Source organism: Phascolarctos cinereus, unplaced genomic scaffold (assembly GCF_003287225.1).
Source record: "Phascolarctos cinereus isolate Bilbo 61053 unplaced genomic scaffold, phaCin_HiC Scaffold_5;HRSCAF=322, whole genome shotgun sequence".
Classification (NCBI taxonomy): Eukaryota; Metazoa; Chordata; class Mammalia; order Diprotodontia; family Phascolarctidae; genus Phascolarctos; species Phascolarctos cinereus.
Window position 1 is genome coordinate 182,602,170 of NW_027555958.1, and position 17,967 is coordinate 182,620,136.

The window sequence follows — 17,967 nt, forward strand, 5'->3', positions numbered from 1 at the left end:
TGCCTAGGCTAAAATACAGCAGCACTATCATACCCCATTCTAGACACTTTAAAAACAAAATAAAAAGACCCTTTAGAAAACTAACCAATTATAATTTAAGTAAGCAATGGTCAAACTCTGAGACAGCCATGGTATAGTAGCTAAAGAGCTAGCCTTGAAGCCACCCTTGGTTCAAATCCTACTTCTGACATTTAGTGGCTGTGTGATCCCAGACAAGTCACTTAACCTCTCAGTAGTAGCCCCAGGCCACTCTGAGGTCTCTTAGTTGCTAAGGTACTGTTGATTTTTATTAGAAGACGAAATCTCTTCAATATGACTTCCTATAGCAATCAAGTCAATTAAAATAACTGCTGTGTGTCCTAATAGCCATAGTGGATATAGTATTGGACTCGTCATCAGGAAGACCCAGGTTCTAAGTCCTACCTCTGATGCTTACTTGCTCTCTGACCCAAGACGAATCACTTGACCAGGGATGATAGATCACAAGAACAGAGGCCTAGAGATGGAAGGGGACCTTAGAGACCTACCAGTCCAGCACCTTCATTTTATAGATGAGGAAACTGAGGCCCAGAGAGGTTAAATGTTTTACCCAAGGTCACACAGCTAGTGTAAGAGAGGAGTTTTGAACACAGGTCTTCCTGACTCCAAGTCTAGCACAAGCCATGCTCCCTCTTTGAGCCTCAGTTCCCTTTTCTATAAAAAAAATGTAGGTAATAATGGTACCTTTCTCACAGTACTGCTGTGAGGCACATATAAAATGTTTGTGAAGGAGTACCATATAATTGTCAGTTTTATTATTGTTTTTGTTATCCTACTTGTGATGGTAATCATTATTATTAATTGACCAATCAGGAAGTTTTAGAAGTTTGTGTTACTTAACAGAACTCTGTAACATTTTTCTTGGGTTCTACTAAAATGTGTATATGATGTATACCCAGATATAGAAACAATCATTTTTTAACTTATTATTTGCAAGAAAATGAATGTGATCCAAGTGAAATTGACCTATACTATAATACTTTAACAATAGGCAAACAATAGGCAAAAATAGATTTTTCATTGTTTATGGATGCAGTTTAAATTATGAAAGGATGAATAAAAACTTTCCACTAAATTACTTGTTTTTTATTCACAGCAAGTTGGTATTGATAAAGGTGATATTCCAGATCTTACACAGGTAAGCAATCCCTAGGGGAAAAGATAAAATATGGATTACTTTATTTTGAGGCCAAATTGGTACATGCCACTGGTAACTAGGCCATTAAAGAGAAATTTCATGACTTGTCAATTATACGTGTCTAGTTCAGGACACATTTAAAGATAGGGTGCACCGTCCTGACAGAGACTGATCTTGTGAATAACACATACTTTTTCTACTCCGCTCTGTTGGAGATGATTCAAACTCACCTTAATTTTACTGTGTATGTGATTATATTTGTAGGAGGACCTGTCGCATGCTTTCTTTTTCCTTCCATAGATGACCACTAAATTTGTTTATTGATTTATATGTCAGTTTTGGTTGCCAAAACTTGAATCAAACAAAACTGTTAAGTAGGAATGCTTATATAAAATGTTCTTGTTAGCAGTAACACCTCTCCATATGACATATATGTAAAAATAAGAACATATTCCCTGCTTGTGCTTCTACACCTCACACTTTTCATTTTGACAGATAGGCTATGATTAAGAGGGCCAAGCCCAGTAAAAACATTCCTGTCACAAATCTACCATATTACTTCCTGCTTTCCCCATACCAGTAGGAATTTCAGTGTATGTAATGTTTTTCACAGGCACTGCATGGCCTGAGGTATAACTGTGTTGACAGCTGAAAGATTTTCCTGGGTGCTACCTGGTTTTTTCGTGTTCAGATAGATAGGATTCAGAGAGAAGGAAGTACTTTTTTTCCCATTTATGTGTCTGGAGTACAGAATTACAACTTTCTTAGGAGAATTGAATTCATTAATTCTAATATTTAATTAATTTAATTTAATTAATACTAATAATTTTCCTCAGAAGATGTGTCTCAAACATGGCATTTTATCAAATGCAGAACTGCTGAAATTTTAAGTCTTTTATGTTCAATTACTGTCTCATCTCTTCTGGTTAAATCCAACAACATTTTTGGTCACATTGGAATTAAACTGAAGTCTTAAGTAGCACTTATAAAAATTATCTAATAGCGATTTTTTCATCTTATAGTAGTGCTTTTGACAGAAAATTTCATTTTAAACCAAGAAGGCATTGTAGCAGTTGGAAATTGGCCCAATTTTACATTTTTATAATATTACATAATATGCGTTGGCGTATAACATACTATATTAACATGTAATTTTAAGTTAAAAAAATGGAATATTTTTATCTGACATCTTGGTCCTCAGCTTTATTTTAAATGATATCCTTAAGCAATATTTTAAAATTCAAGGTAGAACAACTTGGAAAAATGAAATCTTAAGAGTTAAATTAAACATTAAGTTTCAGAAATTAGACCTAAAATTTTTAATTATTTGTTTGTTTATTTTTAGTTTTCAACATTCACTTCTATAAGATTTTGAGTTCTAAATTTTTTCCCCCTCCTTCCTCTTCCCCTTCCCCAAGACTGCATGCAATCTAATATAGGCTGTACATGTGAAATCACATTAAACATATTTCCATATTAGTCATTTTGTAAAGATGAATTAGAACCAAAGGGAAAAACCACAAGAAAAAAGAAACAAAGAAGAAAAAGAGAAAATAGTGTGCTTTGATGTTCATTTAAACTCTATAGTTCTTTCTCTGGCTGTGGATAGCACTTTCCATCCTGAGAATTAGATCTAAAATTTAAAATGTTATTGCATTGTTATCTAAAATAATTCACATCTTACAGATTTTTATATTTGCTTCCAGTTGATGGTAGCTATATTTAGTGTGAATATTTTATGCTAAAGTAAGATTTTTGAAACTCGTAACTAAATAAGATGATTATAGAAATGAAAATGTGGTTAAAACTAAATTTTGTCAGTTTTGTATAGAAATTAAATTTAAGTTTAATCTTCATTATTATCATTTTCTCCATCACTTTGTTAAGTCTACACCAGTAGTGGGGAACCAGCAGCCTCAAGGCCACGTGTGGCCCTCTAGGTCCTCAAGTGTGACTCTTTGACTGAATCCAAACTTCACAAAACAAATTTGTTTTTGAAATTTGAAAAACAGATTTCAACAGAACAATGTATCAAGGCCTGATTTGTAGCTTTTGCTGATTTCCAAGGTGTAAAATGTTTACCCTAAATATTTAACAGTTGTGTCTCAAGAGCCAATTTGAGCTGGCCTCAGTACAACCCAGGTACAGTTCATTATTAGACCTATACTTGTTTACAATTTGGAAGCACCTGCCACAGTTTATGCTGTCCTGGCAAAACCTTTGAGAACCTAGAGTCACCTCCAGAAGGAGGGAGGCACTGGAATAGAACTTCATTGGAGATTATCAAATATGCTTTAATTAAATTTTAGACACATTTTCTCAAGTTGTATTTATTTACAAAATAATCACAACATAGAATGTAGTGATTTTAACAGAGCAGCTCTTAGAAGTGTTGAATAGTCTTTAATGGCAGTTAGCTAGTAAGTATGGCTGTAAAATAATAATGGAGTGCTTGATATATTGAAGGGGCAAATTTATCTAGAGATCTTTAAGCAAAATAAATGTTCATCTGAGTTCATTTAGGTGTAGTATAATTTTAAAATTGGGAAATGGCCTAAAATCTACTCCTTATTTTAGGATCCTTCTTTTTAGAAATTGAGATTCATTTATGGTTTTATTACAGAAAGATATATCGACATGTTTGGGTTTCATTTTCCAGTAGCACTAATACCAATTTTAATTTACATTTCACTTTTCAGGTTAGTTATGAAAATAAGTATTGACTTAGTAGAACAAAGTACCATGTTAAGGGCACTCTTTGAATATGATGTTTCATCCATACACCAAAATCATTTAAGGTTTCTTCAAAGATAAACAGAAAAAGTCTTATTCAGTGACCCTTTGATCAGGTAAAGTGTAAAACCGAGAGATGTGTTCTTGCCAAAGTTATTTACTATTGTGATAGAGATCAAAGTTCAAGAAGTGTTCTTTGTGCATAGTGAGGTCTTTCAGATGCTCCTATTTGTGAATAACATTGGGCCAGATGTACCAAGCCCCAGAACGTGGAAGAATCTCCTCCTGAAAGAGAGTTATGATCACTTGAGAGCTTGTCCAGATTATCCACACAAGAAACTCCATGTGAGTGAAGAATGCCTATTGCCCAGAGTGTAATAGACAATATATAGATCTGATGGATAAGCATATACATATATATATATATATATATACATACACACATTTATATGTGATACATATATATACATTCACATATATTTATATATGTGTGTGTATTTGTATCTGGAACAGGTTACACAAATGAACAGTAAATTGGGGCCAGGATTAAATGAGAGAAGAAGAGTGGACTGGATGGCTTTCAGGAAATTGCAAAACTGCTTCAATGACCAGTGATCCTAAGCTTCTTCCAGAAACCAAGGCAGATCTTTTAAATATAAATATTTTACCAATGTTTTCTGGCTAGGAGTCGTAGACTATAATAGTGATAAAGAAATTAAAATGAATATCACACAGAGGACAATGGAGAAATACCTTGCCTATGTGAATAGGTTATAATATGTAACCACTGAAGAATTTCAAAGAAGAAGAAAAAAAGTGTCATTAGGCAAGTGTGTGATAAGAAAAGAAAATGGACCCAGCAATAGCACTTCTAGGGCAGTGTCCCAAAGAGATCATAAAAATGGGAAAAGGACCCACATGTATAAAAATACTTATAGCAGCTTTCTTTGTGGTTGCAAAGAATTGGAAATTTAGGGAATGCCCATCTATTGGAGAATGGCTGAACAAGTTGTGATATATGAATGTAATGGAATACTATTGTGCTATAAGAAATGATGAGCAGGTAGACTTTAGAAAAACCTGGAAAGACTAATGTGGACTGATGCTGAGTGAAGTGAGCAGAACCAGGAGAACGTTGTACACAATAACAGCCACGTTGTGCAATGACTAACATTGATAGACTTAGCTCTTCTCAGCAATGCAAGGATCTAAGACATCTCCAAAGGTCTCATGATGGAAAATACTATCCACATCCAAAGAACGAACTATGGAGTTTGAATGCAGATCAAAGCATACTATTTGCTATTTTTTTCTTCTGTTTTATTTTCTCTTTCTTGTGGTTCCTCCTATTGGTTCTAATTCTTCCTTACAATATCACTAATGTGAAAACATGTTTAATAGGAATGTATATCAGATTGCCCACCATCTTGGGGTGGGGGGGAGAGAAGGAGGAGAAAAATTTAAAACTCAAAAGCTTATGGAAGTGATTGTTGATAAATTAAAATAAGTTAATTCAGCTACAGTGAGGGATGACAAGTGGACAGCCTAAAGGATCCACTGGTAATTTGGTAAAGTTAGGAGAAAACAACATTGGGTGAACCCCTATGTCAAACTTAAAGGAGAACATGGATATTTGTGCAGAAGGGGCAGTCTCAGACAAGTAAACATTTTTAAGTGTCTATGTGCCAGGCACTGAGATGAGCTGGGGACACAGAAAAAAAAGAAGCAAAAGACGGTCCCTGCCCTCAAAGATCTCACAGTCTAATGAGGGAGACAACAAACAAATGTATACAAGTAAGCTATATACAGTATAATGAATAAATAATTAAGAGAGGGAAGGCATTAGAAGTAAGGTTTGGAAAAGGCTTCCTGTAAAAGATGGGATTTTAGTTAGAATTTAAAGGAAGTCAGTAGGCAGAGATGGGGAGGGACAGCATTCCAGGCATGGGAATGAGCCAGAGAAAATGGCTGGAGCCAAGAGACAGTGTCTTGTTTTGTGGAGTAGCCAGGAGGCCAGTGCTGAATTGAGGAGTATGGGTCATGTTGTACAGTTTAAGAAGACTGGAAAGTATGAAGGGCTTTGGATGCCATACAGAGAATTTTGTATTTGATCTTGGAGGTGATATTGAGTTTATTGAGTAGGAAGGAGAAAGGAGGCAGCATGATTGGACTTGTGCTTTAGGAAATTCACTTTAGTAGCTGAATGGAAGGTGGATTGGAAGAGGAAGAGACTTGAGGCAGGCAGACCCACCAGCAGGCTATTGCAGTAATCAAAGCATGAGATGGTAAGAACCTGCACCAGAGTGATGCCAGTGTCAGAGGAGAGAAGGGGACATATTTGAGAGATGTTGCTGAGGTGAAATCAGTAGAGGGAACATCCAGATTGATGAGATCATAGATACATTCTAATATTGTGTTGAGTAACACCTTTTTTCCAAGCACATAAAAAATTTTATATATGCGTATTTTATCTCTATTCTCACATTCACATAATGTGTTTTTTTACATATGGGGAAGAGCAACCAGAAAGAACTTAAATAGTATGCTGTGATTTTTATACAAAGATTTTTGCTACAAATAGATTAGAACCAAAGTTGCACTTTACTTTCTGTTCTTGCTGTTGCTTCTTATAGTTACAACCCAAGTGTATTTTAAATTTAAAAAGTTAATCGTGAATCATACTTCATAACCCCTCTAAGCTCCATTTAATTTTAAATATATAGGGAGGGTATCCTTTAAAACACAAGTCAGTTGTTTGGTATACTGCTTTGTTTGCAGGACGTTCAATAAATAATTGTTGCCTGATTTTAGAATTTTGAAGTTTAAGATTTATTAATATCTCATTTTTTAAAAGGTTACAGATCCTAATGCTGTACTCTAAAGTGAACTGAATATAATTTGGCATGTGCCCCTATCCCCTGGTTTGGAGAACCTAAGGAGGCTAGTTGAATTCTCTTCAGTTAGAATTCTGGATTCACCGTAACAACTGTATTAACTTCAAAGGAAGTGAACTAAACTGGATTCTGAGGCAGTCCTCAGGAATATTTGAAACCCTGGGTCAGCTAGAACTCACAAATGTCCCAAGACTGGGCAGAAATCTTTATACCTTTTGATTGGAGTGGAGCCTCTAAGCCTGATTTAGAAGTTTAGAGTAGAATCTGGTTGACCTCTGAATCTGTGATATAGATGAGTTGTATCCAAGTAATTATCTTCTGTGACAGTTTTTCTATCTTTGTCTGATCTTTGTCTAGAAAGTGGGGGTGGGGGAGGGGAAGCATTATTGGAGAAGGGAGAACATGAGGTCTGCAGGGATTTACCTTGATTTGAAGGTGAAATACGTATTTTTTGAAACCTGAGAAAAATAAATGTTCCTGATGACCCCAGGAATGCAAAAGAGGTGGCAGGGATTACATGGGTACCTTTTTCTTTCTTTACCAAGAAAATATAGGAGAATCATGAGAAATCAAACTGGTTATCTGAGGCCCTTTTATCTCATTAAACTTTCATTATAACTACCTGTAAATGTAGCTATGTATTTGAAATTTCTTACTAACCTTTTCGAAGAGACATACAAGTTTTAGGTGTGAGAAGATGAAGATTGAAGATTACATTGATATCAGAACTGCTACTTTTCTTTTAAACACTTAATATTGTTTGCTTTCTTTAAAGAACTGACCAAGGAAAAAATTTTAAATTTTCAAATTAATCTGAATAATCTGTAAGTCAGTTCCTCTTGCTTTTGACTTATTTATCATATTTCTTCTTGTAATCAGTTCTATTTTCCACCAAAAGGATTATTGGGAAGGTACTAATTTGCTTTTTGGGTACACATTTTAAATTTATGATCTCTACTTATGAAAAGCTTCTTAGACTTTTCTGACTGATCTGAAAACTACTAGTAATAAAAGTTCTTTTAAAGACTGACACTTGTGAATTTGTGACTCTGATATACTGTTACTAATATCTTCTATTTCTCAAAAGCTATCCTTTTTTTCTTTGGATTTGTGTTCTAATTCAATTACTGTCTACTAGATTGACACTATTTTACTTGAGTAACCCAGCATACTGTTGAGTATTCTTGTGCTTCCTGTAACAATGACAGGGACATTGTGGTGAACTTCTTACCAGAGATTTGAGACATAATCCTTGAATTGTTGGGGGGAAATTTTTTTCAAGAAAAAAAGTCGAAGTAATTTCTCTTTTTCCACTGAAAAGGATGAACTTATTTCTACCTGGTTCCTAAGTAGAATTGTTAGTATGCAGGGGTTTAAATAGTTAACTTTTGAGGTACTTTTCCATTCTATGTTTCTTTTAAATGTTGGCTTTATTTACTTTTGTATCAGCCATATTGAAGTTATGATCAGATAGAAATTCTCCTAAGCCATATATGGTAGTAAAAAGGTTGTTTTTAACTTGATCCTCTTCTTCCTGACCTCCAATCATAATTAGCAGGTCTCCATTGGACATTTCAAACTGGGTGTTCTGTAGGCATTTCAAACTCAGCCTTTCCAAAACAGAGCTCATCATCTTTCCCCACCAACCCACACCTCTTCTGAACCTCCATATTTCAACCAGGTTCCCCACCATCCAGTCACCTAGGTTCTCAACTTCAGCATTATTCTTGAGTCCTCTTTCCCTCATCTTATATGTGCACTTAATTACCAAATCTTGTCATTATTCTTCCACAGGGTCTTGAACATCTCTCCCTTTCTCTCTACTCCAGTGGCCACCACCCCAGTTCAAGCCCTCATCACTTCTTGAAGTGGTTTCTTAATTTTTATTGTATTTTTAGTGCTTAGCACAATGCTTGACATGTAGTAGGCATGTTACATTCATTCATTCACTGACCTCACAGCCTCAAATCCTGCCTTGTTCCAAACCATCTTTCCCGAAGTTATTAAAGCACTTTTTCTAGAGTGAAAACTGATCATGTCACTCAGTAAATTCCAGTTTTTACTAGTTATATCGGGGACAAAATGTAAATTCCTCTGTGACTTTTACCTGGTTCCAACCTTCCTCCCAGCCCTATTATACTGCTGTACATGGTTCCCTATGCCACATTTTATGATCTAGAAAAATTGGCTCTCTTACTATTCTTTATAGGTCAGTGCCTTTGTATTGGCCGCTATCCATGTCAGAAATGCATGGTTTGTTCACCTCTGCTTCTTGAAATCCCTTGTTTCCTTCAAAACAGAGTTGCAAGTGCCCTCCTCGAATCCCATTGCTTTATATTTATCTTATGTATATTTTGTATATACTTATATATGTAAGTGTTGTCTCTTCTGTTAAAATGAAATCTCTTTGAATTCAAATAATGTTTTTATTTAGACTTTTTAAAAAATTAGACATTTAAGTAATATTACAAGAGAATAATCAGTGAATTTTATGTTTAGTATCTAAATTGGTCCATATTATTTCCTGATATTTATTAATGTGGGCAGCTAGGTGGCACAGTGGATAGAGCACTGGGCTTGGAATCAGGAAGCCTAAACTTCCTAAGTTCAAATGCAGCCTCAGACACAGCTAGTAAGCTGTGTGACTCTGGGCAAGTCATTTAACCCTTTTTTCCTCAGTTCCTCATCTGTAGAATGTGCTGGAGAATGAAATGGCAAACCATTTCAGTATGCCAAATGAGGTCAGAAAGCCATACAGGACTGAAAACAACTGAACAACAACAAATTTATTGATATACTAACATATTTTTGTCTTTTAGCTATTTCTATATATTGTGAAATCTGATACATAATTAATTCTTTTACCTAAGAATTTGTAATGCAGAGTAAAGTTGAAATAAGACAATAAAAATTACATAATCTGATTTTCAGCCTATTTTAAAGAATAAGCTTTGAAATGAATTTCATTGCCCCTCAGAATAAAAAAAGCATTTTGATATTTTAAGCACAAAAAGTAAAGTCAACCTTTTATTCAAGTGTAAATTGTATGCTTTCTATCCACTTTCTACTTTGTTACACTACTGTTTAATTTTTTTTAATTAGAAAATAGTCATTTAACATTTGTCTTCATAGTTAAAACCCAAATTTTAATTTTGCTGAAAGAGTTGATTCTGTGATAAGTGAAGAGCAATATGTGTGTGTGTGTGTGTGTGTGTGTGTGTGTGTGTGTGTGTATGTGGGGGGGTTATATATGTACATATACATTTATTCTCTTGACAATGTATCTGAAATTATAATGTAATATCAGGATTGTTACAGCAAATAGTAACCATAAGAAACACTGATATTTGAGGGAAGGTTTCTCATTTCAAAAAATAAGTCCTAAAATTTCTTTCTAAGTAGTTGATGTGATTAAAATCAAATTGATCAACTGAAAACTTTATTCAGTCCAATAAATATTAACCACTTGTGTAAAAGATGCTGGGGATAAGACAAAAATGAAAAACAGGTCTTGCCCTCAAGGGTCTTATATTTTATGGGTCAAAAAAATGTATACTACACCGATGAGTTTGTGACTTCTTCACTTAACTAGGTTTGACAAAATTTGTCACATTTCCTTTACTAGGTGTATGATCCTTGGAAAATCATTAACCTCTCAGACTCAGTTTTCACATCTGTAAAATGGGGATAATAATAGCAGCTACCTCACAGAGTTGTAAGGATCAAATAAGATATGTGAAACACTTCACAAACTTTGAACCTAAAGCCTTAAAGTGACATGTAAATATTAACTTTTATTATTAACTAGTAGTGTAAGTTGCTTTTGGAATAGAAATGTACAATTTCAAATTAACAATAAATTGCAAATTAGAAGATTTAGCAAAGTGAGTCACCCCAGGATTCTGCCTCTCCATTGCCAAGAGACCTATTCTTTGAGGAAATGGATATCCTGAATAGGTTGGAGTTGTACTCCAAAGCATTCTCTTCTGTATTAATGACTTATTTACAGATTTAGCTATAATTTTATTGAACATATTGTTTGAAACTTTTCCTATTTCTGGTGATGTATGATCAAATAAGGTCATTGTAAAGCACTTAGCACAGTGCCTGACACTTAGTAAGCGCTATGTAAATGTTAGCTATTATATAAGCATGAACTTCCAAAACTATGAAAATAATATATTTTTATATTCTTGACCTAAAATTAATTTAGTGTATCTTGTATAATTATTTAGTGTGGAATTTTCTTATTATATTTTTTTCTATTATGACAGTTAATATGATAAAAAATGATTGCTTCCTTGAAGCCCATTTAAAAATAATCTTCATATCTAAAGAAATCCTGATTAGTTTACATACCATTTCACTTGTAGTTATGAATAGGTAATTTAACGGTCCTGTAAATGTCTGTGAAATTTTTGGATCTGAGTGTTAGCATGATGAAGATAATGTTAAAATTTCTAAAGTTTTAAGATAAATTGATTAGAATATTTGTATGGACCTATTCTTTCAAATGCAGCAAAATTCTGCACATTTGTATTGCCTAGAATATTTTTAAGGTAATCTTTGAGTCTTTCTAAAAAAAAAAAAAAGATAATGTCTCAAATAAATTTGAGATATTTTTAATTATCTTTTGGTATTGTTGGTTACATAGACTAAAGTTATTTTGTTGTTTAAATTAAATTATATCTCAACAAAAGAACATTTTTGTGCTTACTAACCATTTAAAAGATTTGTGCTTATTTTACCATGATTCCTTCTTTCCCTATTTTTCCCCTGTCCTTAGTGTTTTCATTCAGGTGTGCAGCAGTAAGATTTTACTACAGTTTTTTAAATTTGCTTAGGGAATATGTTTCTATCTTGGATTCACTTAACTATTCTTATGTTCTTAGTATGGGAATGGATGTGCTGAACTTTAGCTGATAAATTTTTCTGAGTATAAGTATTAAACTTTTTTTGCCTTGTGTGCTTTGATATGCTGGAACCTCACAAAGGGCAGCTAGGTGGCACAGTGGATAGAGTGCTGGGCCTGGAGCCAGGAAGACTCATCTTCCTGAGTTCAAATGTGACCCCAGCACTTACTAACTGTGTGATCCTGGGCAAGTCACTTAATGCTATTTACCTCAGTTTCCTCATCTGTGAAATGAGCTGGAGAAGGAAATGAGAAACCACTCCAGTATCTCTGCCAAAGTTAAAAAAACAAACAAACCCAAATGGAGTCACAAAGAGTTGGACAGGACTGAAAACAGCTGAACAACAACAAACCTCACAATAACACTATTTACTATAGGGTCAAATTAAGTATAATGTGAATCTGTCTTGGATCCTGTATAGTAGGGTTTAATTATTACAATATCAAAAGAACCTTATCTGAGAGAACCTTACATGTTCAGTAGAACCCAACTGTGGATTTCTAGGACATGGTTATAGTCTAGTTCCAGGGTTTTTAACTTTGGCAGGCTAAGGGAAAAGAATGTAGACATTCACTTTTACTTTTTCATTATAGGCTCCGAGCAGTCTTATGGAGACACTTGAACAGCATCTAAATACATTAGAAGGAAAGAAAACTGGAAACAAGTATGCTTTAGTTGTATATTCTAAAGTTTGTATGTGTATGTGTTGTGGGGGGATCTTTACTAGCTTTAAAAAAAAAGTTATTTTTAACAAAATTATAGTGTCATTTACAAATGACATCCTTCCTTCTCCAATTCTTATTATTAGGAGATTTTTCAAATTTTTTCAACTGAAATAATAGAATTTTGGTTTTGGTAGCAATCAGATTGGCTCAATATGAATCTTAATGATTTTTTATGTTAACTGATTTTTAATTGACTTGCAAAATGTGAGTTTCTGTGTTGGCAGAATGCAATTCTGAGTTAATCACCCAAAAGCTTTTGTTGACACTATTTTCTGCCTAATGGTTTATTTTCTTTTATTCACTTTTCCTATGTAGGGATTCTTAAGCAACTGTCTCCCCTCCTGCCTTGGACCTTAACTGAATATTGGGGAAGACAAATGAACACAAATACAATTTGTTACCTTAACTAGGTTCTGGAAACATCATTTTAATTGGCTACTAGTTCCATAGTAGATATAGAAATAAATTCCTAACCTGTCTCCTTGTCTCTGATCACTCCATTCAGTCTGTTCTTCATGAAGCTGATGATTTTATCTTTCTACATTTATGTCATGCCAGTCACCTACTCAAAAGCTTACTATGGCCTTTAATCCAAACTTATTAGCCTAAGTTCAAGGCCCTGACCCCACCCTACACCTCTAGTTTTATTTCCTGCTGCTTACTTAGAGAAGTCTGGGCCCTCTAACAGCAGTCAAACCCTTGTGCTTAGCAGGCCTTACATTTTGCTATTTCCTTGGTTTGAAGGAAGTATTCCTTTTCCATAGAATTCCCTTTTTCAACTTCTTTGCCTATAAGAATCTAACTCAAGTCTTAACACTTATGTGAAGTCGTTCTTCTCCCTACTCTAACATACTTAATTATTTTTCTGCTTTTTTTAGATATTTTTTGTGTCAAAAGAGCTGAGACTGTTGTGCCTTATATACTGTTCTTTATGTGTTCCATATCGTACTTTGCATACAGTAATTATATAATCAATATTTGTTGGTGGTTATAAGAACCATCAATTAAACAAACATACTAGGTTGAGAACAGAAAAGTCAATGGAGACAGTCCAATAAGTTTCAGATGATTGATGGACCTTGACCTGTTGAGAGATTTTAGCTGGGCCATACTCCATCACAGTATGTTTTTCCTTTTTTCTATCCAGTTTCCTAGATCTCAGAATTTTATCCTGAGAAAAAGATTATGCATTTCTCCTGACATTTTTAATATGTCCACGTGTTATGATTGTATTATTAAAAAATATAATTTACTATGGGAGCTAGTGCCTGACATTTTTTACAGTACAAAAGGCTGTATAACCTTATATGAGAAAAGTTCATAATATAATTATTTTGTTTTAGAATCACCCTTTGAATGGAGTAGATGCTTTTTCTCCCCTTTGCATTTCAGCTCACCTTATATCTATCAAAAATCCTTTCCCCCTGAATTATGAGTTAGTCCAGTGCATTTTTGGCCTTATGTTAATCTTCTTATCCCTAATTAAAATTAACAGACTTGAGTAGTTAACTATTTTCGTTTTTCTATATTTGTGCTTACCTGGGGACTTAAGTGATGGGTAAGTACTATATTGAGTGTTTACTTTGCATTCAGTTATTACTGTGTATGCAAAAATACTCATAAAGTAGAACTTAATATATTTAGAATATCTAAACGTCAAGTTTCTATGTGTTATCTTTTTCAGTGGTGCTTTTCGGTCTCTCAGCATAGATGGCATAGATTTATGGTGGGTTGCTATTTGTGCCTTCTTGAGACTGGGCAAAATTTTTAATAACTTTCTCCTGGAAATATATTGGTCTTTGGTTCTAAAATCTCAAAGATTTTACAGTGTGTTTTTTTGTAAAGTTTTACAAAAACAAGTTTGACAAAGTTATCAAAGGACAATTTCGTGAAAATAGATTTTTTTTGTTTGGTATCATCAGTATAGAATAAGTCTGATCTGTAAGTCTGAGAAGAGATTTATATGCTCGTAGAAGGAAACCTACAAGTTTATGTTGATGACCTGTTTATCTCCAGGATTATATAACCTATTCTCTGGTATTCTTCTGAGAATCCTTACATAACATTGTACAAAATCCTTTTGTGTTTTATCTCTTGAAAAACTCCCAATGGACAAAAAGGTATTTCATTCTATGTGCTTTTATTTTTTAAAATTTTTTTTAAATCTTGAGTTACTTTAACTTAAGTTCTATTGATGAGGAAAACCCGACTGGTTTTCTGTAGCTTTCCTTTTGAGAGTAAAGGCCTAGGATATATTTAATGACATGTGGATTATCAGGTAGATACTTAATTTTATCTCAATATTAGTTCAAGAATAGTATCAGATTTATTGGGCAAGTAGAATTGAAGCATTTGAAATTTCTATAGCTGTGTGTTTAGAGTTTTAGATCTGGAAGGAATTTCATGTCACTTATCCCCACTTACTCTAACTCACTTTCTAGGACATTTTTGCCATACATTACTTTCCTTAATGTTAATATTTTGGGGGAAATCCCTGTCCTACTTAATGCTCTTCATGGAATATCAAGGATCCATACTAAGTTATGCCAAGTGCTATAAGATAATATCTGAAGCAGTCATTCTATTTTCTTTCAGTATGCCAGACCGTCCTTTTGGGGTGGTGGGGAGAGGTAGGCAGGGAAACAAAATTTATCATTAGGTTAGTGATTTGAATATTGTCTTAAAATATTTATTATCTAAGGCAACTGTGGCAACTTTATGAAGCTGTTCCTTTTATTAAGGGAAAATGTCACATACAGAAAATGAAACCAATTTAGGACTATGTTTATACATAAAGAACAAAGCATGTTCTACTTATACACTTTTGAAATTTAAAAAACAGAGTATAAAACTCAGCTCATTTATATTGAATTATATGGCTAACAACAATTTGTTAAAAAATTATTGAGTTCTAGAATAAAGCCATTTAAAAGCCATGGTTTGTGTAGGGGGATGGGATGGAAGTAGGTCTCTGAAGCACAAAGATAGCACTTAATTTTAAAATATTTTTTCAGAAAATATTGATACTTTAAATTGTTCATTTGTTTATGAAGGGTTTTAGTTCTTATTTAAAGTTTAGAAAGCCCAGGATTCTTGAAATTATTTTTTGTCATTTTTAATGGGAAAACTTGAGCTTTCTACTTTGTAGAATGTGAAGTATTCTATCTCATTTAATGAATAAAATGCTCTATTTTTATGCAATAACATTCCAATCTTACAAAATCATAGCTTCACAGTATTTTACCTGTATAGTAGACCTTTGCCACCATCTAGTCACAACTTAGAATCCATATTTTTAGCCAATAGAAAAATCTTAATTTACAAGGTCTAGCCTCTGTTGAATTAGTTCAGCCCAAAGTCCATGTCATGATGGAGGGGAAGCAGTGGAAAATTAGGGAAATGCCATGTCTGTGGCAAATTAAGGGAAATAAATATATATATAATACATATCTACATATATGTACATATGTGTATATATATATGTATGTATATATATATCTATATATCTGTGTTTAGATATAGAGAGATAAGTAGAGAGAGAGAGAGATCAGGAACTTTGTGTGCCCTGAATTGTAAAAGCCTAGCAGGATCCCTGGAGCCATGAAATGCTGGTGAATTAGGTTTTGATTATTCTAATTGGTTGGGCTAGGATCCCTGTCATTGTAATTCATCTGCTTCTTTCGAAGAAATAGGCTGGCCCTACTTGAAACCATGATGATCGGCTTGACACAGGTATTCCTTCATGTTCTGTTACAAGAAGACAACTTACATTGGAAAAAATCATACTAATACCCTACCTTTTAGAAATACTTTGGTGCATATGGTGCTGACCACCAAAGCAAGCAAACAGCAAGTGTGTATGAAATATATTGAAGACATGAATATTTTCATTATATACCATAATTGAGAAACTGAGCTTAGAAATTGCAGGCAAGGGCTTTGTATCAATAATACCCTTTGTTCCCAGTCATACAACAGTGCATTACTGACCAATATGAGACAATAATAAAAATAACTATCTCTAAGTTTAGTTTAGATGAAATAGAGCTACCAAAACCAGAAGTGGGAAAGCTGGAAAATCTGAGGTCATTGGAAATTTCACTTAATACAAACTTTAGAAATTATACCTAATAATGAGACAGGTGACAAAAACAGTTCCAGTGTCTTAGATGATTTCAAAAAGGAAATGAGAATACTTAGATGAGAATTCTAAAATGCCTATGGATTTGATGGCATGATTCCAACTAGCTAGACCAGTTATGCCAAAACAGAGTAACATTTAAAAAGAACGTTATTTACCATAACTATCACAAATGAATGTATTTTCTCACAATATTTGACAGAAAGTTTAAAATCATTTGAGGCCCTGCCAACAGCAATATATGTAGTGGCTATTGCCATATAAGAGTCAAGTCAATAAGCATCTATTGACTTTTTACTTTTCGTGAGGTATTTTGCTAAGCTCTGAAGATATGAATAAAGGCAAAAAAAAAGGTTCCTGCCCTCAAAGAACTTACATTTTAATGGTAAATACAACAGGTAAATGATAGAAGGCAATTTGAATGAGTGAAGAAAGCATAAGCAACCAGGGGAACTAGGAAAGGCCTTCTTCAGTAGGTTGAGATGAGTTTTGAAGGAAGTCAGGGAAGCCAAGAAGCAGAGGTAAGGGGCATTCCAGGCATAGGGATAGCCAGTGCAAGGACATAGATGGAATGTCGTGTTCAAGAAACTTGCGAGTAGGACGATATTGCTGGAATATAGAGTAGATAGAGAGTAAAGTCTAAGAAGACTGGAAAAGTAGGAGGAGGCCAAGTTGTGAAAAGCTTTGCCAAAAGAGTGCTGGAGGTAATAACCTCTGGAAATCCTTGAGCTGGGGAGGTGACTATGCTTTAGAAGAATCATGCTGGCAGCTGAATGGGAGTTGTACTGGAATTGGGAGAGACTAGAGGCGGAGAGAAAGCTATTGCATTAATCTAAGAGAAATAGTCAGGGCCTGAACTAAAGTGGTTGTGTAAATGGAAAGAAGAGAATATATACAAAAGATGTGTGAAGGTAGAAATATCAGAATTTGGCAACAGATTGGATAAGTAGAGTGAGAGTGAGGAGTCAGGGAATGCAGAGGTTGCAAGCCTGGGTATCTGGGAGGATCATGGTGCACTTGATAGTAATAGGGAAGTTCAGAAGATGGGAGGGTTATAAGAGGAAAGAAGATGAGTTCTGTTTTGAACATTGAGTTTGGGGTGGCTACTGAAAATCCAACCAATGATATGCAAAAGTCAGTTGGTGGTATGACTGGAGCTCAGGAGAGAATCTTAGAGGAAGAGAGGAACTCTTAAGATGGAGAATAGGAAAGAGTGTATTCTATTAATAAAGAATGGCCACTTCAAAAGCATGGAGTTGAGAGATGGAGTATTATGAATGAAAAAAAGAAAAAGCCAGTTTGACTAGATCATATATAAATATACATAAATGTATGTGTGCATGTGTACATTCATATCTATAAAATATATATACATTCATATATT

General features: G+C 34.1%; 1 protein-coding gene across 15 annotated transcripts in view; it reads left to right on the forward strand.

The window, feature by feature from the left end:
• Positions 1 to 17,967, forward strand: part of SNAP91 (synaptosome associated protein 91) — a 150,951-nt gene that overhangs the window by 68,654 nt on the left and 64,330 nt on the right. For all 15 annotated transcript variants that reach the window (XM_078155259.1, XM_078155260.1, XM_078155253.1 and 12 more), the window contains 2 exons: positions 1,136 to 1,177; positions 12,311 to 12,381. In XM_078155259.1, the coding sequence (XP_078011385.1) occupies positions 1,136 to 1,177; positions 12,311 to 12,381 (113 nt within the window). The remainder of the gene's footprint in view (positions 1 to 1,135; positions 1,178 to 12,310; positions 12,382 to 17,967) is intronic.